The 25130-nt window shown below is 44.6% G+C and overlaps 1 protein-coding gene across 3 annotated transcripts in view; it reads right to left on the reverse strand.

Annotated features, from left to right (window-relative positions):
• Positions 1–18363, reverse strand: part of SRD5A3 (steroid 5 alpha-reductase 3) — a 30577-nt gene extending 12214 nt beyond the window's left edge. Inside the window, exons 1-6 of one of the 3 annotated variants that reach the window (XR_013996316.1) lie at positions 18082–18337; positions 9261–9403; positions 7469–7666; positions 3950–4084; positions 1726–1956; positions 342–1500 (exon numbers count right to left, since the gene is read on the reverse strand). Coding sequence is in view for 1 of the 3 variants with exons in the window: in XM_081097080.1 (XP_080953206.1) it covers positions 1241–1500; positions 3950–4084; positions 7469–7666; positions 9261–9403; positions 18082–18302 (957 nt within the window). In the remaining 2 variants the exon portion in view is untranslated. Of the gene's footprint in view, positions 1–265; positions 1501–1725; positions 1957–3949; positions 4085–7468; positions 7667–9260; positions 9404–18081 lie in introns of those variants that run through there. The other 2 variants (XR_013996315.1, XM_081097080.1) reach the window with 2 other exon arrangements.
• Between the last annotated feature and the right edge of the window lie 6767 nt (positions 18364–25130).

The raw sequence follows: 25130 nt of genomic DNA on the forward strand, positions 1-25130 counted from the left end.
TATTGTAAGAACTTTAGAATATGCTCTGACATGCATATATTAAAATTCAGTAAAAAGAGTCTCAGTTTAACAGCTTTGGTCTACTACTTGAGGGGTGAGGAAGGGGAGGAAATACATAGACTATGTTTGATATGTACCTGATTCCTAATTAGGTTCTTTCCTCCTTAGCAAGGTATATATTAGTGCAAAATTTTAGTACTGAGTAGACCAAAATACTACATCTACATAATAAGAGTGAAGTTAATAAACCAGTCAATAAACCAGTCAATCTTATGTTGCATGAATGTGAAATTTTTGCTGCATCACTCAGCAAAAATTATTTTTCAAGTTTGTTTTTCTTTCACATAATGCATTTATTTCCCTTTGATTTAACAGTGGGTATTTTAACATAAGCTATTTTAAGTGTCAACTTTAATCCTCAATAGCTTCAATCCATTCTATTAGTTAAAATAAACTCAGGCAGACATTAATCCAATTTGAATAACTACATATGAATGAGGCTACAGTACTATCTAATCCGAAGTGTAACTCAATTTCATTCAAGGCTTCTCATGCATGAATACAAAAATACTTTATTTTCAGATGCTTTCATTTTAAGGTACTCCCCTGAAAGGGATGTCAAAAAGTATTCAATAAAGGAGGTTTCAGACTTTCTGTTGGGCTATGATTTGAGGGGGAGAGGAGTGGAAATGACTAGTGATGATTCCATACTGGAAATCTGTGGTAATATGTGAAAGTATAAATTAACTACGATGGACTCATTATTCCCTGAATCTTTTGGTGTGAAATGGTATATTGTTGTTATTTTCAAAAGCTATTCTGCTTTTATTAAAATGCGACACGCAGTCACTGCGCACTTACTGTATCACTTATGATGTCCAGTTAATTTGTCCCTAACAAAGCCACAGATGATCTCCTCTTCCTCTGTGGCTGTAGGTGCATGTTTGGAGCCGTGTGCACGCTCTGGGTTAGTTTGCTTTGAAGCAGCCCCGAGGAGTCTCATCCAGTTTTTAGCAGTTGGCTGGTTTTGTAAAGCAACTCAGCACTCCCGGGTCCGCCAGAAGCAGCGCTTTGAAGTTTCATTTTCTTGATGGATATTGCTTTGCTCATCCAGTGAAGACTTTGGGTATAAACACAGTTTCTAACAGCTCTGCCGAAACTGCGCTTTGGTCTCTAGACGTCCTTGTCCTGAGGAATTGAGCCAGCCACCTGGCCTGCATTCTTCATGACTGAGGTTATCTCAAAACAGAAACGGCAGGAAGGCTTTCCTATGCTTCGGGTAGGAGGCAAATTTGCTTTTGTAAAACTTGTGGCTGAGGAAAGCTGCCAGAGCCTGGCTGAAGAAGACGTATGTTACCACCAGCCACCAAGTTATGTTATGGAATCCCAAGGTGACGGCCATGGAGACGTAGATCATCAGCTCTGCTAAGTAGTTAGGGGAGGAAACATAGTCAAACCAGTCTCCAAAGGGGATCCGGTGGTTACAGTGAATGATCACTCCTGAAATGAAAAAAGAAAAGTTCCTGAACGTCTGAAGCTGTGAAAAGAAGGTTCTACCATATCACCCTCCCCCGACCCCAAATCATTTACAAAAACTCCTATTAGAAAAGAGTATGACAGACATGCGTGCAAAACACCCTCCTGCCACACTTCCATTGCCAGTCTACTGTGTATTAGAGCTACATGCTCAGGTCACACTATCAATATAAATAAGCGCAGGAGAACCTGTTACGCCAACAGTCCTCCAAGCTGGAAATGAAGAGCTCAGACTCCACAAAGCCTAGAGAAAGATCCTCTTCTCTTCTGCCTGCCTGTCGTCATGTCGGTAGCCTGTGCAGAGCCCTCCGAAGCTGTGGCCGCCTTCTTTCTCTCACGGGGAGGAGGGCATGCACCCTGGGCAGCCTTTACCCAAGTTCAGTGTCCAGCAGGCCGGACTGTAGGTGTCTCCTTGGGGCCCTGCACAGAGTATGAACTGCTGCAGCAGGAGTCATGGCAGGACAGGCATTCAGAAAGTTTCTTCCCCGCTCTGACCCAGTATTAGCTGAAAGGAGTGCTGCAGAAACTGTAACCAAAGGAGGCATTATGCTTCCAGAAAAATCTCAAGGAAAAACAATGCAAGCAGCAGTAGTGGCTGTTGGATCAGGCTCCAAAAGAAAGGATGGAGAGACTCGACCAGTTTGTGTCAAAGTGGGAGACAAAGTTCTTCCAGAATGGGGAGGCACCAAGGTAGTTCTAAACAACAAGGATTATTTTTTATTTAGAGGTGGTGACATTCTTGGAAGGTACACAGACTGAAATAAATCACTTGAAATGGTATCATGTGAAGCTGCCCATTTCACTGACGTTCTGAAATATTTCATCACATAAATAATTTCTGTGTCTCTTTTATAACAAACTAATGATATACAAAAACTGGCATGCAGTGTCTCTTAAAATTTAGTTTCACTGTAATGACATAAACATTAAAAAAAAAAAAAGGGCTCAGACTCCAGAGTGAGACTGCACAAGTCCAAACCCAGGCTTTACACCTACTGGCTGTTACCACTAGCCACCAAGTTATGTTATGGAGTCCCAAGGTGATGGCCATGGGGACTTTAGATAAGTTGCTTAACCTCTCTGTGCCTCAGTTTCCTCATCTGTAAAATGGAGATAAGACTGTACCCACCTCAAGTGAGCATTTGTGAAGCTATATGTAAAACCAAGTAGGGCCTGGCACAAAATAAGCACTCAATAAACGCTGAATAATACTCTTCCATTTTTAATATTTCAAAAAGCCTAATAAAAACTGTACCTGTGATAAGTTAACACAAGTTTTAAAACTAGTAAAAAAGTCAAGAGTTTTGGCTGGGATGATACTAACTCAGCATGGTCATACTAGTGCTCACATACTGGTCAGACACATATATGCAGTGCAGGCCCTAAATGGTAGGTACAGAATCTATAATAATAAAATCATAATATGCTAATTAGACCGGACAGCCAAACGACCATCCAGACATCATTCTGGACATCCTTCTGGACAAAGCCGTGGGCCACGGCAGGGGCCGAGGCAGAAGCGGTTAGGGGTGATCAGGCAGGCAGGTGAGTGGTTAGGGGCATGAGGCAGGCAGGCAGAGTGGTTAAGGGTGATCAGGCAGGCAAGCAGTTAGGGGTGATGAGGCAGGCAAGCAGGGGCGATGAGGCAGGCAGGTGAGTGGTTAGGGGAAATGAGGCAGACAAGTGGTTAGGGGCGATCAGGCAGGCAGGCGAGTGGTTAACGGCAATCAGGCAGGCAGGTGAGCAGTAAGGGGCATCAGGCAGGCAGGCAGAGTGGTTAAGGGTGATCAGGCAGGAGAGCAGTTAGGGGCGATGAGGCAGGCAAGTGGTTAGGGGCGATCAGGCAGGCAGGCGAGTGGTTAGGGGAAATGAGGCAGACAAGTGGTTAGGGGCGATCAGGCAGGCAGGCGAGTGGTTAACGGCAATCAGGCAGGCAGGTGAGCAGTTAGCGGTGATCAGGCAGGCAGGCAAGCAGTTAGGAGTGATCAGGCAGGCAGGTGAGCAGTAAGGGGCATCAGGCAGGCAGGCAGAGTGGTTAAGGGTGATCAGGCAGGAGAACAGTTAGGGGCGATGAGGCAGGCAGGCAGGCAAGCGGTTAGGAGCCAGTGGGCCCAGATTGCGAGAGGGTGCAGGCCGGGCTGAGGGACACCCCCCACCCCCGTGCATGAATTTCATGCACCAGGCCTCTAGTAGAATCACAAATACCAGGACTAGTGGGGCCAGAGAGAACTCTCAGTCTAATGCTCTCATTTCACAGACGGGAAGATCAAGACCCAGAGAGATGTCTTACCAAAAATGAATATTTGATCCATTAGCCACCTAATGAGGGCAGGAAGGAAAAGGATGAAAGTACATGGACCATTAACTTCTGAGTATTAAAATCCACATGCAGTGGCTCGAAAAGATGTCTTACCTGCTTTATTTTTCCTGAGATTGCCGAGAATGACGTGGCACTTATACTGATGGACCGATGACCAGATGAACATCATCACACCGAGGATATGGAACCACCGAGTTTGCATCAAGAGATTTTTCCCTACCACATAGACTGCAGAAATAAGAATTGTGTTATTAGCCAATGCTGCAAAATTTCAGAGGCTCGGGGAACTGAAAAATCACACAGTCAGCAGAACACACTCATCCACTTATTCTGTTCCTCATGGCTATAAAACTATGCTGATAGAATTTCCCAAGTACAGGAGGAAGCACACCAAAGCAGACTTGTTCCTCAGCCAGGGGCAGCTTCAATGGCACCTGGCAGAAAATTCCACAACGATACATTCTCTTGTTCCTTCCTCAAATGCTTTAGCACAGAGTTCAGCTCTATCTCCTACTCTTGTGATGCATTCTCGTGTGGTGCGACAACCTTGCTAATTTCCAAGCCTGGATTTATGCCTTCTTTCTTATATTCTACTGTCAGAAAAACACTTTCTGAAACCTTTCCCTGAGCTACTATCCTAAGCCATTGTTAGGGAGACCCTGAAGGCAGAATGCTGACTTGATGGGCTCCAGTCAATCAAGAAAACTACTGCAAGTGAAGGCCAAGGGTGGGGGCTTCCCACAAAGAGGAGAAAAGTCAACTCCAAGATGGAAAACAAAACAGTATCCCTTTCTGATTAGACAGAACCTAGTCAGAGAGATTTCGTTTTAGGAAAAGAAGTACTCAGAGTATTATCTCCTCTCTTCTCCAGCTATGTGGAAGAAGAGAAGAATGCAGAGCTCTTAAGTACTGGCATCAGAAAAACAAATTAAGGACTTCCCTATGATCAGCAGGAAGCAGTCGGGGTGGTCGGAGACTTGGCTCAAGAAACAAAGTTGTCCACTGATAACAGGGACCAACCAGCCTGAGGCTCTGGAGCCAAGAGGGAGCCCGCTACAAAGCTGATTCAGGCAAGAGAAGAAGGATCATGCTATTCCATGAGGGTAGCTCGGAGTAGGACTTCGAGATGACAGCTAGTGACTAAGGAAAGTCCACCAAAGTCTACCTGTGTTGATTTCTTTTAAACCTGGTCTATATAAACAATCTACTTACTTAGAGTCTCTTAATATTCACTAGGCTTAGCCATATAACTAAAAAGTTATTTTTTATAAGTAAAAAGTAAGCAAAATATGAAAAATTCAGTTTTAATCAAAAGGGCTTTCAGAACAAGTCACTATAGAATTAAACGTTGAAGCAAATGTCTGGGAATTCACATCACTACCCAGTCACCTACTCTAAATGCCGAGAAACTACCTGGGAGGGAAAAAAGATTTGGAAGAGTAAGCTGGAATTATCATGCAGGAAAGGGGAAGGCTCCTATTTACTGAGCATCTTATCTGTGTAGCATTTAATCATTCATTTATTTGTTACTTAATGGTGTTGACTGAGCTTGGAACTGTTGTGGATGTGAGGCATAAAACAGTGAATACATCAGGCAAGATCCCAGTCCTCATACATTCACAGTCCAGTGGCAGCTGCCACTAGAATCGAGTAAACAAATCAATAGCCCAGGTAATTTCAGGTAGAGATAGTACTCTGAAGAAAAGAAAATAGAACTGTGTGATCAGAGTGACGGGGGAGAGTCTCTAGACTTGAAGACAAGGAGGTGTGGAGATCTGGGTAGTTGAGAGATATTCTTTCTTTTCACTTTCACACCAATCCTCTGAAATCTGTAAATATCCCTGATTTCAGATGAAGGTTCGAGGCTAAGAGAAGTTAAATAAGCCAGGCTCGGATTCAGGTCCATCTAACCCCAAGCCCATTTCTATTGGACCCCGCAGCTGACAAATGCCCCAGTGTATTCTCTCTCAATGAATTCCTGAAATCAGTTCTCCCCATATTGTCCCATATGAAGGACAAATAGATGAAACAAAAGACAGCTGCAGAAGGGAGTATCAGGAAAGCTTGTTGTGGGTGCCACGGCTGCTTTCTCTTCATTAGTTACACCGGAGTGAGGGCAGAAGGTGGGGCCCGGCCACCAGAGAAAACTCCAGAAGGGACAGGTGCTGCCAATGGGAACGAAGCAACTGAAAGCTGGCACGTTACCGAAGTCCTTAGGCAAGTTCCTTGGGGTGGAAAACCCATACTGTACACCCAGGAACGACAGCGCAAGCCTTGATACTGGACTGCACAAGAATATCACAGCAGAAAGCTCAGGGAGGAAGAACATACTTCAGTTCAGAGCACTTAGGTGGAGAGATGCTAGCGGAGTAGCTGAAGCCGATAAATAATTCATGAATTGAGAAATAGCATCAATAACATGTACTTGAAAACCATTCCTCATGCCATGAAGGCCTGAGTTGTAGTACAGCAAGAGAGAGGGGCACGCTGATACTGAAATCAAACCTGAGGAGAAAACTCCCTCACTGAGGGTTAGAAACGTCTCAGGGGTGGGCAAACTTTTTGACTCGAGGGCCACAATGGGTTCTTAAACGGGACCGGAGGGCCGGAACAAAAGCATGGATGGGGTGTTTGTGTGAACTAATATAAATTCAAAGTAAACATCATTACATAAAAGGGTACGGTCTTTTTTTTTTTTTTTTTTTTTAGTTTTATTCATTTCAAACGGGCTAGATCCGGCCCGCGGGCCGTAGTTTGCCCACGGCTGATCTTGGTCTCAGTTGTCGAGGATGAATGTATGAAGCCTTGGACCGAGAGACAACAGTCATGAGCGATCTACCCGACAGTGCCTGGGCTGCAAGGTGAAGTTAACCTCAGTCCTAAAGATTCATTTCAGTCACCACAAACAACTTGATTCCTTACAGTTAGCACGTATTGTTTTCACAAAAACGACAGTCATATACGCTAGATATTCACCTCCTCCCCACAAAATAAAACCCACTTCACTTCCTCCTCACAAACAAAAGTCATGATTCTGGGTCCCCCTTCCTGGTTAGTAAGAGGTCAGACTTGTTAAGACGCAGTTCTGATTTACCGCAGTACTCCGCTGTCCTCAGCCCACGGCATCCTTGTAAACTGAGACCAATGGCACAGTCCCAAGACCTAAACGGCAAAGAAATGGCTCCCTGCTCCCTCTTCACATCACAAGTATCCACCCGAGTCAGGCCGCCCGCTCCTCCTCTGGTTTTCTATGGTCAAATCCTGCGCCGCAACTTCCCCTTCCCCAGTCTCACCCCTCGCCTTCCCACACACACAGGAAGGCTGAGGCTCTGGGAAAGCCACTGTCTTTGCTGACCCTTTCTCCTGTTTGTGGGTGATCCTGCTCCCTGTTCATCTCTGGACCACACTCCTCCTCTGTCTCCAGACTTACTCCACATGAGTTCACTGCCTCACCCCCACTGAGGGAAGCCTCATGTCCCATTTCTTCTGACCCTCCTGAATACTTGGCCCTTTACCGTCTTTACTGAAGACGTTATGGACTGGGCAGGCCTCCTGCTCTCCAACTTCCAGGGCCCCCGGTGACTCGGGTAACAGTGCCCAGGGACCACTCACCATTCCTGCCGTCCATCGGCACTTGGCTCAGCACAGTTAGGCCGACGAGGACGTAGTAGACGAGTCCAAAGCAGTACTGCGCGACGTGAATCACAGCGTTGGAAAAGACACTGACATAGAGGCACTCGAAGAGTCTCCGCAAGCTGTGCAGCCACAGAAACACCAGTACTAAGAATGCAGACAGCGCCAGCTCACCCCCTGCGATTCAGAAAGCAACACATTCAGCATGTCTCTCTTCGGAGGGAGGCCAGTACTATACATTCCTACGGTTGCACATAGTAGTAAACAAAAGTAGAGCTAGGAAAGGGCCTAAAATCATCCAGTCTGACGCTCCCCTGCTTTTCTTAGCAGTGGGGAGTGGGCCATGTGAAGTCAACAGATTTGGCTCAAGGTTACAGTGAGCTAGTGACAGAGCTGGACAAACTCAGGTCTCCTGACTCAGCTTCACCCTGTGAAAGCCTTTGAGATGGTGTGGCCCTCACTGTGAAGGGGCCTGTGCTCACAAACAGGGTCTCTGGTCTCGGGTCTCGGGTCCCGGGCACTAATAATAATGAAGATAGGAAGAGTTCCAGGGAGACCTCTGAGCAGCCCCAGCTGGGGGGATCCCTAGGGTTCGGGGAGACAAGAGACAGGCACCCACAGAGGCAGAAAGGAGGACAGGAACTGAGACAGGAAGAATTAAGCATTCCTTTCCATGTTAAAAAAAAAAAAAAAGAAATTATACTTTTAGGAGACTGTAATCCCCGAGATCTACCTTCCTACCTGCCTTTCACTCCTCTACCCCAAAAGAAGTCAGAAGAAATGCCAGTCAGTGGTTGAGTGTCAACCTAAGAACCAGGAGGTCACGGTTTGATTCCTGGTCAGAGCACATGTCCAGGTTGAGGGCTTGACCCCCAGTTGGGGGCTTGTAGGAGGCAGCCAATCAATGATTCTCTCTCATCATTGATGTTTCTATCTCTCTCTCCCTCTCCCTTCCTCTCTGAAATCAATAAAAATATATTTTAAAAATATCTTCAGAAAAACAAAAACAAAATAAAGAGATGAGTTTGAATGTGTGAAGCGGGACTCAGTGAGGTGCCCTCCCCTCCCCAACAGGAACTGCATGTGCTTTTCCTTCTGACCGTCATCTTTTGCAACAGGTTGCTCTGGTCACACAGAAAGGGATTGTTCCTGGGGAGCCAGTGGCTTGGCTGCTGAGCAGAGCCAGCACCAGAACAATGTTTCTACCTCTGCCCCTCTCCCCGCCTGACATGCACTGAGGCCACTTTGTTTTCACCTTCAGCTCTTTCTTTTAAAATTGTTCTTTATCTGAGGCAAATGTAATGTCTGTTTTGTAATCATTTGGTCAATGTCTTTACAGTCAATTTTATCAGGAAACCAAAGCCTTATGCTATAACAGTTGTAACCAGTGATCAAAAAGTAATTTTCCAGCACGTTTCTGGAGTTCTGAGACACGGTTTTGGTTGGACGGTATAAATGTTTCAAGGCAAACACAAGGGAATCCTAAAAGCTTTTCTCCTAAGTCTAAAGACGTCTATGTAAATTTACCAACAGTACAAACAGTATCAGAGGGAGAGCAGCCAGTCCGTACGCCACCCAGCTACTGCTGTGGAGTCGGGGATGAAGAGCTAACTCTCAGCTCTGCCAAGATCTCAGTGAAAGACGTGGGGGCATCCCCACGGGGACGGGTATGACGAGGCAGAACTCTTTTTGCTCACAGTGGCTCTGAAATACCAAGAACAGCTTCCTGCAGGCAGGAGAGGTAGGAACAGGATGCAATGGTTGTGATTACCACGGAATTGCACAGCCCCAAGAATTCTGAGTAAAGTGTACAGCCAGTCTGGAAAAGGCGCTCCCAGGAACAGGCATTGAGTAAGGCACCAAAGCAGGAAGCCATTCCACAGCACTGAGATGACATAGAAATGAGAAAAGTACCTGCAAAGGGAAAACAAGTTAGGCAATTGTCAGGATAGAGCCCCTTTATTACACAGAAAGACTATTATTATTATTATTATTATTATTATTTTATTGTCTAAAGTATTACATGTCTCCTTTTTCCCCAATTGACCACCCCCCCCCCCCGCAGCCATTCCCACCCCAGGCAAGCCCCCACCGCCCCAGTGTCTATGTCCACTGGTAAGACTATTTTTTAGTGTCCTCTCTTCTCTCCCCCCATCCTCAGAGTCTAGTTCAGTGATGGCGAACCTTTGGAGCTCGGCGTGTCAGCATTTTGAAAAACCCTAACTTAACTCTGGTGCCATGTTGCATATAGAAATTTTTTGATATTTGCAACCGTAGTAAAACAAAGATTTATATTTTTGATATTTATTTTATATATTTAAGTGCCATTTAACAAAGAAAAATCAACCAAAAAAATGAGTTCACGTGTCACCTCTGACACGGGTGTCATAGGTTCTCCATCACTGGTCTAGTTACTCTTTTTAATAGAACCTGAATCCTACAGGTGTTCAGATGTCAAAAACTTCCTTTCAAATGATGGGACCGGTGAACTCAGAAGAAAAAGAGGCCTCCTGAGGTTAACAAGAATATGATTGACGCTGTTAAACTTAGGCTGAGGTTCAGTTAGTAAGCTCTCTTTCCTCTGGGTAACTGGATTCGGCTCAAGTTCCAAACTAGTTCCTGGATTGTGCTAAATGCAAGCCAAATCTGTGAGATTTCTAAATCTGGAGCAGTGTTACTGCAATAGCCATACGACTGTTACACAAGATTTACACAATTACAGGCGCTCAGGGCGGTTAAGAAACCTTAGAGGTCTTCCGATTCAGTCTTCTAGACTGTGTTGACCTAAATTACTTAGATGACAAATATTAACTCATACAACTAGGTATCAACTCCTGAGGGTTACAGCTCTCATCTAATTACAATGCTTATTTTGCAATCAACAGTTACAAATGAAATACAAATAAAACCACAAAACCAATAAAAATTACAATTAGCAATGTTAATTTGATGTGAAAGATGATGTTGGTTTGCTGAAATGAAATCACCTAATATGGCACAAGGGCCTAACGGTTTCTTTGTTGGTCCACTTACTATTTTTCTCCATCCAAACCAATTCAGAATCATTCTGACTTTGCAAGGTGCCTGGAGGTCATTTGGCCTTCCCTGGTCTTCAGTGATCATGTATATAGTAAGCCCCCTTCCCTCTTGTCTCGTTAGACTGTGACAAAGTAAGATGACCTGGAGTCAGGAGGATTAAATATAAACCCAGGGACTCCTCTTCCAGATGATCCAGAAGATTCTGTGCACCAGAACTCAGTGCACCCAGACCATGCCCACAACCCCGTCTGCCTAACAATGACCTAATCCGATCATTCCACAGTAACCCTCTTAATTCTCCCAACTACTGTTACAGACTATCACTGGATCTGCCCTCTCTGAGCCGTCCAGTTCCTAATTCTGATCTTCTCCAGGCTCACGAGCTTAGTTTCTTCAAATGCTCATGCATCAGTGTTAATTTCACAACCCCCTCCACCCTGCAGACCCCTGGCCTTTGGTTGCCTTCCAGCGTTTTCCTTAAGATGCACTTTCTAGTCGTCGTCCTAATACATCAAGGTTGCAGGTTCAATCTCTAATCAGGGCACATAAAAGAAGCAACCAATGAATGCATAAATGAGTGGAACAGTACATCAATATTTCCCTCTCTTTATCTCTCTCTCTTCCTCTTTCTCTCTAAAAATTAAAACAAAACAAAACAAAAGACACACTTCCTAGAAGCGAGCCCAAGTCTGGTCTGAGGCAGGAGCAGAGCAGATGGCAGCAGCACCTTGCTCTGCAGGCTCCCACGGAAGGGGAGGGGTCTGCTCTCGAGGAGCAGCTTTACCTATTTCATTTTTTCACAAATATTTACCGAGCACTTAACACATGCCAGGTACCGTTGCTGGAGCGGGGCACTCAGCAGGGAGCGATCAGACCAGGTCCCTGCCTTGATGAAGTTTACCTTTCAGTGGTCAGTCCACAAAAGAGCCTGTGGACATCCAGGTAATGCTGGGTGATGGCACAGAGGGGAGGTCACCCTGGACAGATGGTCAGGGATGGCCTCTCTCAAGGTGGCATTTGGCTAGAATGAGTAACCCTTGTGCATTTGAGGGGGAAGAACTTTCCAGGCAGAGGAAATGACAACCACCAAGGCCCCGAGGAGCAGTGAAGGACACCTGTGTGGAGAGGGCTAGATGGTGAGGGGGAGGGCACACATGATACAGGGTCTTGTAAGGACCTTGACTTTGATTAAGTGTGTGTGGTGGGGGGAGGGGTGAATTTGAGTAGAGTGACCTGAAGTAATAACTTATGTTTTTAAAAATCCCTCTGGCTGACAGGAAAGTTCTGGAAGCTGATAGTGGTGATGGTTGCACAAACATGTGAATGTACTTAAAGCCACTAAGGCATACACTCAAAAAGGATTAAAACGGTAAATACTATGTCATGTACATTTTACCACAATAAGAAAGAGCACTATTCATTCATTTCACGATTCTTTAAGTTTAGAAAACAAAACAAAAGAACATCCCTCTGGAAACCAGGCAGAGAATAGTCTAGTCTCGGGGAGACCAGTTAAGATGATTTCACTTCATCTTCACAGCAATCCTATACAGTTGATGTGGCCGATGAGAAAACTCTGGCTCAGGAAGGTTAAGGTCCTTACCCACAGTCACACAGTGAGTGGCAAGGTTTGCTCAGACCCAGCCCTGAGGACTGAAGGTAGTCACACTGCAGTGCTCCTATTCATGCAGTTCAGACCAGCCTGAGCCTGCTTTCCTGGCCCTGCATTACACATACCCATTTATACCTCATCTAAAGCCAACCAAATCACTCGAGCATGTTGGTATAAGCTGCTAAGCCACATCTTGCTGTGCCCTACTTATGCCATGGTGTTCCTGATGCACAGGCAGCCTGTTTTTCCTACTCCTGCATTTTGTACATTCTAGTGCTTGTTTTGTTTGCCTGATTTCCCTTTAGAGAAAACATGTTCTACTTTTTTTTAAAATTAAATCTTTATTGTTCAGATTATTACATTTGTTCCTCTTTTTTCTCCCCCATAACTCCCCTCCTCCCAGTTCCCACCCCACCCTCTGCCCTCACTCCCCACCCACTGTCCTCATCCATAGGTGCACGATTTTTGTCCAGTCTCTTCCCGCATCCCCCATACCCCTTTCCCCCCCGAGAATAGTCAGTCCATTCCCTTTCTATGTCCCTGATTCTATTATAATCACCAGTTCATTCTGTTCATCAGATTATTTATTCACTTGATTTTTAGATTCACTTGTTGATAGATGTGTATTTGTTGTTCATAATTTGTATCTGTACCTTTTTCTTCTTCTTCCTCTTCTTAAAGGATACCTTTCAGCATTTCATATAATACTGGTTTGGTGGTGATGAACTCCTTTAGCTTTTCCTTATCTGTGAGGCTCTTTATCTGACCTTCAGTTCTGAATGATAGCTTTGCTGGATAAAGTAATCTTGGTTGTAGGTTCTTGGCATTCATCACTTTGAATATTTCTTGCCACTCCCTTCTGGCCTGTAAAGTTTCTGTTGAGAAATCAGCTGACAGTCGTATGGGTATTCCCTTGTAGGTAACTGACTGTTTTCCTCTTGGTGCTTTTAAGATTCTCTCTTTGTCTTTTGCTCTTGGCATTTTAATTATGATGTGTCTTGGTGTGGTCCTCTTTGGATTCCTTTTGTTTGGGGTTCTCTGCGCTTCCTGGACCTGTAAGTCTATTTCTTTCAACAGGTAGGGGAAGTTTTCTGTCATTATTTCTTCAAATAGGTTTTCAATATCTTGCTCTCTCTCTTCTTCTGGCACCCCTATAATTCAGATGTTGGTACCCTTGAAGTTGTCCCAGAGGCTCCTTACACTATCTTCGTATTTTTGGATTCTTTTTTCATTTTGCTTTCCTGGTTGGGTGTTTTTTGCTTCTTTGCATTTCAAATCTTTGACTTGATTCTTGCGATCCTCTGGTCTGCTGTTGGGAGTCTGTATAATATTCTTTATTTCAGTCACTGTATGCTTAATTTCTAGTTTGTCCTTTATCACAACATCGAGGGTCTCACTAGATTTCTTGAGGATCTCACTACATTTATCAGCGGTTTCTAGAAAGTTCTTGAAAAACCTTAAAAGTGTGGTTTTGAACTCTATATCCAGTAGTTTGCTTTCCTCCATTTCTGTCATTTGTGTCCTGTTTCTTTGTCTCGGCATTTTTTATGCTTCGTTGTGTCGATAGAGTGGCTTTCTGTGCTAAGTGTCCTATAGGGCCCGGTGGCTCAGCCTCCCCAATTACCTGAGGTGGACACTCTTGGTGCACCCCCTTGTGGGCTTTGTGCACAGTCTTGTTGTAGTTAAGCCTTGATTGTTGTAGGTAACACTGGGAGGATTTGACACCCAGGCCAATTGGCTGTGAGAATCAGCTGTGTCTACGGTGGGAGAACTTCTGTGCTGAAGACACCCTTATGGGGCAAGACTTGCTTCAGTGGGGCTTTGGTGCTCACTGAGTCTGTCCCCTGAGTGTGTCCCTTATGGATCTGCAGAGTTATAATTGGATGGTCCCACTCTGACCACTGGGTACACTAGCTCTTGGAACTAAGGAGGTGCTAATCTAGCCTCTGCCTGAGGCTACCCTGCAGAAGCCAGCTGTAAAGCAATGCAAGCTGCTCTAGGGCCTTGGGCAGCTGCAGTTTGTTAAGTAATTTTCAGATTACAAAGGGCCGGGCCTTTCATATGCAAAAGCCTCGGTACATGGCTTGGGTGGGGCGGAGCCCTAGGGGACCTACTGGTCGGGTGGAGTGAGCAGTATGGCTGCTCTCAGTCCTGTCCTCAGAGGCCCCGGCAATCGCTGCATGTGCCTCCGAGAGAAAGCTGCCCTCGAGTTCCGACTGATGCCAGACAGTCCCGTTTCTCCCGTATGAGTCTGGGTCCCCAGAGACTCGCCCAGAACTGGAGCTCAGAGCCTGAGACTCCCTCCCGAGTGAAAAAGACAATCGTGACCTCAGCCGCCAGCCCTCCCCGCATGCACCTCTGCACCTTTGTATTTTACTTCAGCACCGCACCTCCTCTGAGTCTCGGTATGCTTTTCTCTTTCCTTCTAGTTGTAGAATTTCCACTCAGCCAGCCTTCCTGTGGTTCTGGATGATGTCCGTTCCGTCTTTTAGTTGTATTTTTGAAGTGGTTGTGCGAGGCAGCAATCTCTGGTGTTTACCTATGCCGCCATCTTGGTTATTCCCATGTTCTACTTTTGAAAAGGTTATATCTCTTGCTTTTTTTTTTTTTTTTTTTTTTTTTTTTACCAGTAAAAGACCCAGCTCTAGCCTCTTTTTCCTCCCTTGGCACTTTGCTTAAATGAAGCACTGTTTTCCTAGCCCTTGGGAACATGGATAAGATGACCCTTATGGTAACCCAGGGCTTAACACTGAGCAAGCATTCCTTTGATTTAGCACATATTTTCGTGCTTATTATAAGCCAGGGACTGCTCTAGGCTCTGGGTATACAACAAGGAACACAAGAGACAACAATTCCTGCCTCTATGGAGCTTATACTGTCACACAAAGTAAGTTTTACAGCATGTCAGTAGGCAGTAATGATTACTGAACAGACTAAAGCCGGGAAGAGAAGAAGGGATGCTAGGATGATAGAATATACTTTTAAACAGGATAGGCAGGGCACACCTTATTGAAAAGGTATTTGAGCAGAATTATAGGAAGTGAGAGCATAAACCATGTCGCTATTTGGGGGCAACACTTCCCAGTTAGAGCAAACAGGCAGTGCAAAGGCCCTGAGGTAGAGAGAGGACTAGCAAAGAGGCCCATAAAACGGGACTGGAGTCACATGGTGGGGGCGGGGGGGTGGTGCGGAGAGAATAAACTTCAAGAAACAAAGTCAGTGCGGTGGTGGGGACAAGGGTCTTGGGCTCTTCCTGTGAGCTGGAAGCCACTGAGTGGTTTTGGACAAGGAGACATGATCTGATTTAATACATATTTGCTGACTGCCAGCACTGATGCCAGGCCCAGAGTGGGGTTAAGGGATTGACTAAGAAAGGAAACGAATGTTCCTCTGACTAAGGCCCTGGCCCTGGGCTAAGTGCTTTAATGTCATCTCCACCTACAGGACAAGCAGGTGCTATTATGCTAACACTCCAATCCATATATCACCTCTTGACTGGACCCCATAATAACCTCTTACGCAGTCTTTTCCACACAACAGCTAGTCATCCTTTCAAAACATAAATCACTTCTGGGAATATGTCTGAAGAAACTGGAAACACTAATTCAAAAGAATAAATGTACCCGGATGTTCATAGCAGCGTTATTTACAATAAACAAGATATGGAAGCAGCCCAAGTTTCCATCAGTAGATGACTGGATAAAAAAAAACCAAACTGTGGCACATTTACACAACGGGATATTTACTACCCGGCGGTAAAAAAGAAGGAAATTTTAACCTTTTGCGACAGCATGGATGGACTTGGAGAGCATTATGCTAGTGAAGTAAGCCAGTCTGAGAAAGACAAGCACAGTACCATATGATTCCACTCATATGTGGAATCTAATGAACAAAATAAACTAACAAAATAGAAACAGACTCATAGAGACATAGAACAGACTAGCAGCTGTGAGAGGGGAGGGCGTTTAGGGGACTGGGTGAGAAAAGGTGAAAGGATTAAGAAAAAAACAAACATAAATCACAATGCCATGCTCCCTTCCTCACCCTAAAGCCATTAATGGCTTTCCGTACACTCGGAATAAAGGCTAATCGCCACGGAGGCCTGCAAGGCTCTCTGGAGCCGTGAACTCATCTCCTGCCCCACCCCTCGGATCATTCTTTCAGCTTTGTCGCTGCCACCCCCACCAGTCCAGCTCTGGATCAAGTAACCCTGCTGGGTTCCTCTGAAACACTTATTAACTCCTGAAATTATTTTGCTTGTTTTACAAGATTTGTTTATACATTTACTGTATGTCTTACAAGAACAAAAGCTCCAAGGAGCCTAAAATAGCTCCTGGCATTCAGTAGTTCTCTATAAATACTAGTTAAAAATGAATGAAAGAGAAGATACCTCTCTCATCTAAAGTCTCTCTCAGAGCAAGCACCCAAGTTAACTAATAATCTGACTCAACCTAAAACCTTTTAAAAAAAATCTTTCACAAGATATTGATCAAGGACCTTATTATTTGTCAGGCATTGAATCAGGGATATGGTTACAAACAAGACAAATTTAACGCATGGAAAGTGTAGAGTCTAGAGCAGGGGTTCTCAACATTTTTCTTCCACGAACTGACTCCTTTGGCAGTATGATGAAGGCTATAGGCCCCCTTTCAAAATGTTATGACAAGCATAAAATATGTGGGGATTACAAAGGAAACCAAATGTACGGAAATATAGGTACCACCACTACTAAAAAACAAGTCTTTGATATAGTAATAATTGTGTTTCTTAACTAATGTAACAAATAACAAGATCTGGTGGGAAATAACTACAGTTTCCTTGCAGTGATGAAAATAATGTTTTGAGGTCTCCAATATTTCTAATGGAATATAAAAAACTCCTATATCTCTACCACCTAGAAATGTTTGGCTGACTCTTACCAGCTATGTTCTGAATTCAAAGTAAAAAGACAAACAAACCCCAAACCAAAAAAATCAAACTATAACTTTTACAATTTCTGAAAGCATTCTATTTAAGTCCCAACACTGTAATCTTGCATTGATTTTGGTTAGGAAATCTATTAAAATTCAAATGGAGCTTCGGGATCAGGTTTGCCTAACAGGTACCATCATAGACAGTTGTCTCCAGGGGCACCTGCCCAGGTGCGGGTTAGGAGGGTCAGTGCAACCAAAGGAGGTGGCACCAAGCGTGGGGACCAGCATCTCGCCCTTCCTCCAGGCTACTGGGGTCGAGGGCAGGGGAAAAAATGGAAACAGAGGCGCAAAGGGCCGGCCTGCCCTCATTTCTGGTGAGTTCTTGGCACCTCAAGTAGACTGCAAGCCCCTAGCAGTGGTTCTCAACCTTCTTCTGGTCCTTTAAATACAGTTCCTCATGTTATGACCCAACCATAAAATTATTTTCGTTGCTACTTCATAACTATAATGTTGCTACCGTTATGAATCGTAATGCAAATATCTGATATGCAGGATGGTCTTAGGCAACCCCTGTGAAAGGGTCTTTCGACCGCCAAAGGGGTCGCGACCCACAGGTTGAGAACCGCTGCGAGTGAGTGCAGGGGAGAGGAAAGGGGGAATTTTGGAGAAAAAGGAGACTTTATTTGCCTCCTGGTGACCAGGCCTAAATTCAGAAGAGTTGCCACTTCTCCCAAGGGAGGGACTCCGTGCGGTGCGTCGCCAGTTCACGTTCCTGCGCCCCTGATAGTGTACGCGGCTCGGCTCTCCGGTGTCGGCGGACACTCGGGACGTTTCGCCCCCTGGGCCCCGAAGCGGACGCGCGCGAGCTGGGAGACCCGCCGACCGTGCCGCCTGGGAGAACCAGCCCGGGCCGCGTGCCTGGGCCGCGCCGCCCCGCGCCCGCCTCTGCTGCCCCCTGCCGGCTGCGCGAGCCGGGCGCCCGGGGCTCGAGCCTCGGCCACCGGCACTCAGGCCCGGGGCGCCATTACCTCTTGGGGACATCAAAGCTCCGGCAGATGGCCGGGCGCGGTGGCGCGCCACACTTGGTTTTCCCATAGCGGATGAGGTCCTGGAAGAGCGCGCAGCTGGGGAGCCAGCGAGGCGGCACGAGCTGCAGCAGCAGGGTCAGCAGGAAAGCGGCGGCCAGTGCGAGCCACACAACGCGCAGGGGGTTCAGCATCCAGAGCGCCGCCCCAGCCCAGGGAGCCATGGCCCGGCCGCTTCCGCGCTCCCAGGGCCCCCGCCTCCAGCGGGCGCGGACCGGCCCCTCGCGCCGCGCGCACGTCTCGGGCGGGCGGGCGGGCGGGACTTCGATGACGCGGCGCGAGGCGGGGACGCGCTTTGACCCTCCAGGGACTTGCCTGACAGGCAAAAGGGCCCTGCGCCGCGCGGGATCCCGGGATTTGTCTCATCTGACTCAGGGATGCCCAAATGCAGCTCCAGAATACGATTCAAATAGCGAAACTAACTGACCACGTGCCTGCAAGTCTTCATCGCCGCTTTATTTTCAATGGAAGAAATAGAAACGATCCAGTACAATTAAAACAGGAGCCAAGCCAGTCTGTGTGGAAGGAATAAAGAAAACTATACAAATGGTCAATAGACACATCAGAAAGTCTTAAACATTATCCATCCGAAAAGTGAAAATCTATATTTCCATGAGTTACAACTTCACAGCCAATAGGATGGCTACAGGTGGTAACAAATGTTGTGGAGAAATCAGAACTTTCACATATCTCTGGTTGGAATATAAAATGGAGCATCCATCGGGAAGAATAGGAATTTCCTCAAAAAGCTAAACCTACTGGTACCATTTAATAATTTCACTCTCAGGTATAGAACCACAAGAATTGAAAACATATGTCTATAGAAAAGCTTGACTGTGGATGTTCATAGCAGCATCCTATCTAATAAAGAGGGAATATGCTAATTGACTGCCTCGCCCTCAAAGATGGCCATGCCCACAGCCAGAAGATGGCCTGCAGGGAATGGTAGTTGTGGGCGATCAGGCCAGCAGGGGAGGGCAGTTAGGGGTGACCAGGCCGGAAGGGGAGGGTTGTTAGGGGTTAATGGGCTGGCAGGGGCTGGCAGGGGAGCAGTTAGGCGTCAATCAGGCTGGCAGGGAAGTGGTTAGGGGGTGATCAGGCTGGCAGGCTGAAGCAGTTAGGGGCAATCAGGCATGCAGGCAGGCTCGGTTGGGAGCCAGCAGTCCCAGATTGTGAGAGTGTCCCAGATTGGAGAGGGTGCAGGCTGGGCTGAGGCCTGCCCCCCCCCCCCCCTGCACGAAATTCATGCACTGGGACTCTAGTTATTCATAATAGCCAAAAGTGGATACAATTCAAATGTCTAAAATCAAAATGTGGTATATCCTCACAATGGAAAATATTTGGCCATAAGAGGGAATGAAGGACTAATGCATGCTGCAATATGGATGAACCTTACGGAAAACAGTACAAGTAAAAGAAAGCAGTCATAAAAGACCATATAACAACACACTGAGATTTGAAGGGGGATAATTTATACTCCTCTCTTCCTCTCCTCGTGCCCAAATGGCAATCTTACTTAGAACATCAGACGTATCCTCTGGAAAAAGCTAGAGCCCGGAATCTGCTGAGCCTCCCAGGCTCAGTTTTGTTTCCCAAATTCAACAAGCACGGGAGTCATTCTCTCTCTCACCGGGAGGAGTGAAGGGGCCTGGAAAAGATGCCAGATATGGCCATTCCATACTTTTCCTTTATCTCGGTAATCCCTCCAAACATTGCTTGGCACGAAGTAATGTCTCTACTCACTAATTTACCAAATATTTATTGAACACCCACCATAGGCAAAGTGTATAATGCGGACTGTATAGCGTGGGCTAGATGGCCTCAGGGAACTAACGTTTTGGTTGGGGGATGACAATGCTAAGCATCCGAACAGTTAAACCACAATCAGCCGCTTTCAGTGTTGTGTATTCCAAGTCTTGTCCTGAACTCCTTCCGGCTCCATTTCCACTCATGTGATCTCTTGGCTCAAGGACTGAGATAAGGATGCCAACCTCAACCTTTCCCTTGAACTCTGTCCTAGTCTATCTACTTTTTCAAGAATGAATATTTTAAAACCATCTTAAATTCATCTCTAAAAGAAATCTCAGATCTTTCCTCTCTTGCTCCCCCCTTCAACCGAATCTACTCATGTCTCAGTTTCACCAGGAACTGATATCTCCATGGCTCAAAAAACTTGAAGTCTTCCCGGACACTACTTCTAATCCACCTGCAAATCCTGCTACTTTTACCTTCAAAATATGTCTAAATTTGATGCCATTTCATTATCTCCAACATATCATCCTGGTCCAAGTCACCATTTCCTGCCTTGATTATTATAATAACTTTCTAACTCCTGCTTCTGCTTTGGTCCCTACGGTCTGTTTCCAACACAGCAGCTACCTGGTAGAGTGATTCCTTCTAAAGGAGAAGTCAGATCATGTCACGTCTCTGCTAGACCCTCTAGTGGCTTTTCCTTGTACTGAAAGGCACGTTCGAAGTTGTCCATGGTCCTGTCTGGTCTGGCCCCTCTACCTCTCTGACTTCATCTCCTGCTCTTGCCTGTGTTCGCTCCACTTCCCACATGCTCACTGGCCCCTGTGTTGTTCTTCAGCCTGCCAAGCATGCCCCTGCCTTCGGGCCTGTGTCCTTTCGTTCCGTTTGACCAGGCAGCCCTCCCCGAGATCTCTGCATGGCCTCCTCCCTTGCTTTTGTCCAGGTTCCCACTCAAAATGAAAAGAGACCACCCTATATAAAATCGTCTTGCCTTCCTTTGCATTTCCTTCCTTAATATTCTCCGCATCACTCATCAGCACCGGATGTACCGCCCTAACCGGTTTGGCTCAGTGGATAGAGCGTCGGCCTATGTACTGAAGGGTCCCAGGTTCGATTCTGACCAAGGGAATGTGCCTTGGTTGCGGGCACATCCCCAGTGGGGAGTGTGCAGGAGGCAGCCGATCGATGTTTCTAACTCTTTTCCCTCTCCCCTCCTCTCTGTAAAAAATCAATAAAATATATTTTTTAAAAAAGAACCGGATGTACCATATATTTCATCATTTACGTGTTTATTGTTTGCTTCTTCCATGAGAATAAATGTGCCAGGAGGGCTGGAATTGGTTTATTGGTTATCGTTTTTCTAGTAGCTTTGTCAGTGCCTGGCATATAGGTGCTCAACAAATGTTGAATGAATGAATGAGTCATTCCATATCTACTTAAGGTATCAGTAGAAGAAATGTTGTAAGGCAGTACATAATGTCATTGCCAAATTAATGATATATAAGTTAATATTCTGGCCTATTATTTTTATTATTACCATTCTAATAATTATGTGCAACAGTCATTGTTCATTATTACATATGACAAGCAGGATTGATGTCCTATTATTTTATTTAGGTTAATAACAAAACCTGAAATGAGTAATGGATAAAACATGAGGAAATAGGACAATTGAAAGGAAGAGAGTGGGAGTTAAACTTTCCTTCCTATATGACTTACATCATTTGAAAAAATAATTCCAATAATGTGCTTCCTCGTCTACTTAGTATATTCAATTCCTATAACACAGAAACTCATTTCCTACGTTAAATCTACATCTTTCAGTTGGCACACAAAAAAGAGATCTTTTATGAGAAAACATTTGGGCCATATGTACAGTGTACTGGAAATTGATTAGGCTTGATTAATCTGTCTTAGTAAAAATCTTTACAAAAATGAGTGAAACTATTTTAACAACCTCTGCTCCTTGGAATTACTTGTCAATATTAATTTACCTGGAACCTCCTCTTTCTATGTGATGGATTTTATTTTCATGAGCAAAATTAGTATCTATTTGAAATTTTCCTTCATGATGTGCTTAATTCCAAAGAAATTTTAACCTAAAAGTAGTACTAATTTTAGCTGGAGTTAAATACTTAAGTGTTTTCCTGAATTTCTTTATATTGTTACCACACAATGTAAAGGAGGGAACATTTCCTGAGGTTTAGGACCTAATCTATGGAAACTAATCTGTGCATTCAACACACTTATTCAAAGCCTTCCATGTGCTAAACGGATTGTGAGGAGCTGGACATTCAAAGAATGACTCAGACCCACCCACAAGGAGCTGAGTTACAAAACTGAAATTCCTTCTTTCACCTTCTTACTTATCCTAAAGGAATCAGTCTCTAAATTGTTTTTACTGACTCAGCAACTGACACATTATTGATTCCAGGAATCAAACCCTGCCTTTTTTTTTTTTTTTAACCACCCAAGGAGGTTATTTGTAGGAATAGTTTAGAACGCACAGGTTTTCTCCATTCTTGTGAGTAACTTGGTTGCACAAGTGCTAGGAATACCCTAGAATTCTGTTATAAGTATCCCTGAGGACGCTATTTTCTTATCTACTTACAGTCATATGTTTTATTTCCTTGCCAGCGAAGCAGCAGTCTGTTTTATTTTTACTCTGCGAGATGGAAGGGTCTGCAGTGGAGGGTGGGGTATGTGGAAGTTTCAGGATCACTGGGGAATCAGGCTTTAGGGCAACCAACCAGATAACCATGAACAAGCCAGGTTTCCACCTGGGCCTCAGTTTATTCATTTGTTAAAAGAGGCGGTTGGATTACACAGCAAATCTCAAACTTAATATACATGTCAGTCACCTGGGGATTTTGTTAAAATGCAGATTCCTATCCAGTAGGTTGGAGATGGGCCTGAGATTCTGCATTTCTAACAAGCTCTCAGGTGGTGAATGCAACCCAGGCTGCTGGTCCGTGGCCCACACTGTGACTGACAAGGGCGAGATCAGCATTGCCCAATAGGAAGATAATATGAGCTGCACATGTAATTATAAACTTCCAAAAGCCACATTGAAAAGATCAAGATAAAAAGTTAAGAATAATTGTGATAATATATTTTATGTAACCTCATAATAAAAATATTATTTTCATACATCGTCAATGTAAAAATTATGAATAAGATGTTTTACATTATTTTTTTTTCCTATTAGGCCTTTGAAATCTGGTATGTTTTACACTTGCCACACATTTCCATTTGGACTAACCACATTTCAAATACTCAGTAGTCACATGTGTGCTACCTACCACTTATACAGGTCTGGACCATCTCTGCAGCTCATTTCAGTGCTAATAACATTCTCCAATTCATAGCTTACATTTCAAATAGACTCCTGCCTCCAGGTGGCGCTAATGTTCTTTGTTTCATCCTTGAAAATTTATTTTTTTGCTTGGGTGAGAGCAGTACAAAAGGCCAGTTAACATAATTTTTTATTCATTTAGTTCCTTTTCTTAATTCATCCCTCCCTTAATTTATGCTTACAGGATGTAATAATGTTAAGTATTTTATATTCTCTGTACGTTTGTTCAATAACTAAAGCCCAACAAAATTATTATCATTAAATTATAGAAGGAACAAAGTCATTGTTATCCACTTTTGGAGGGAGAAGCTATACATATTGACCTCTGATTATATAATAATTTTAGACACAGGATAGTGACTAGTTATTCAACAGAGCAAAAGTGGAAACAGGAAAATTGCTGACCAGTGTATATCAGATTCAAATAACTTTGTGAGACATTGTTTTACGACTGGCACTTTGTATGGGTGGTTTATGTGTTGAATTTTCTGAAAGAAATGAATATGAAAATAAACCTCAGTTTCAACTCTGCAATTTTGTCTCTACCCCAGGCATACTATTCCTTAGAGATTATGGTTTCTGGAGAAATAATTTTAATACTCTGCATAGCTTTAAGGTGTGAGCACTGACCAAATTTTAAAAAGCTTGAGATGATTTCTTTTGTCAGAGTGTGCCTCTACTGATAACTAAAATAGGTCAGGAATCACGAACAAGGCGTTTGCATGTGTTCACTTATCATCACAGTAAACAGACGAGGTAGATACTTTTATTATCCCCACATTTCAAGTGATGAAAGGGATGCTTGAGATATTAAAGAACTTGTCCTGGGCGCATGACCATTAAGAGGTAGAGTGGGAATTCACATCCAGTCTGTTGGACCCTTAAGTTCATTCCCGTAACTATTACAATACACTGATGAAGCTCCCTTCCTTGGCTTTAAGCAAAATTTGCTGGTCAGTCAACAAAATAGTCAACAAAAACTATGATCTATGATATCTATGTAGAATATCCATAATGGAGGGGGGGGGGTTGGCTTATATTTTTTATAATTTTTATTTTTTTGTTAACCCTCACCCAAGGATATTTTTCCACTGATTTTTAGAGAGAGTGAAGGAGAGAGGGAAAGACAGAGAGAAGCCTCGATGTGAGAGAAACACACCGATTGGTTGCCTCCTGCAGGAGCTCGGCCAGGGCCTGGGTGTGGAGGAGCCTGCCCTTGACTGGAAGTGATCCTGGGACCCTTTGGTCCAAAGGCCCACGCTCTATCCACTGAGCCAAACTGCTAGGGCAGGGTTGTCTTTTATAATGATAAGCCATAACATATTTTAAACAAGGCCGGAGAGCCCAAAGCTTAGGCACTTTTGGTCTGAGCTCTCATGTGACTAGTGACATCCTAAGCCACGTCACCTACATTGCGTTTTGTACATCTATGGAACAGAGTGAAATGGGAATATTTTTCATGGAAGTATAGGCTGAATACATGACATGATTTCATGACAACTTGCATAACAGATTCCTTGCCCATAACCATTGTAAAAGTATATTCATTATATTGTATCACACATGGATTTCCCAGCTGTTTTTTCAAAAATATATTTTTTTGATTTTTTTACAGAGAGGAAAGAGAGGGATAGAGAGTTAGAAACATCGATGAGAGGGAAACATCCATCAGCTGCCTCCTGCACACTCCCTACTGGGGATGTGCCTGCAACCAAGGTACATGCCCTTGACTGGAATCGAACCTGGGACCCTTGAGTCCGCAGGCCAACGCTCTCTCCACTGAGCCAAACCGGCCAGGGCCCCAGCAGTTTTTATGTGCTTCCTTTTTGATGCATACAATACAAAATGGTGCGTCTGTATGAGAGAGAGAGATAGAATTGAGTTC

The sequence above is a fragment of the Myotis nattereri genome, assembly GCF_964212035.1.
Source record: "Myotis nattereri genome assembly, chromosome: 1".
Lineage (NCBI taxonomy): Eukaryota > Metazoa > Chordata > Mammalia > Chiroptera > Vespertilionidae > Myotis > Myotis nattereri.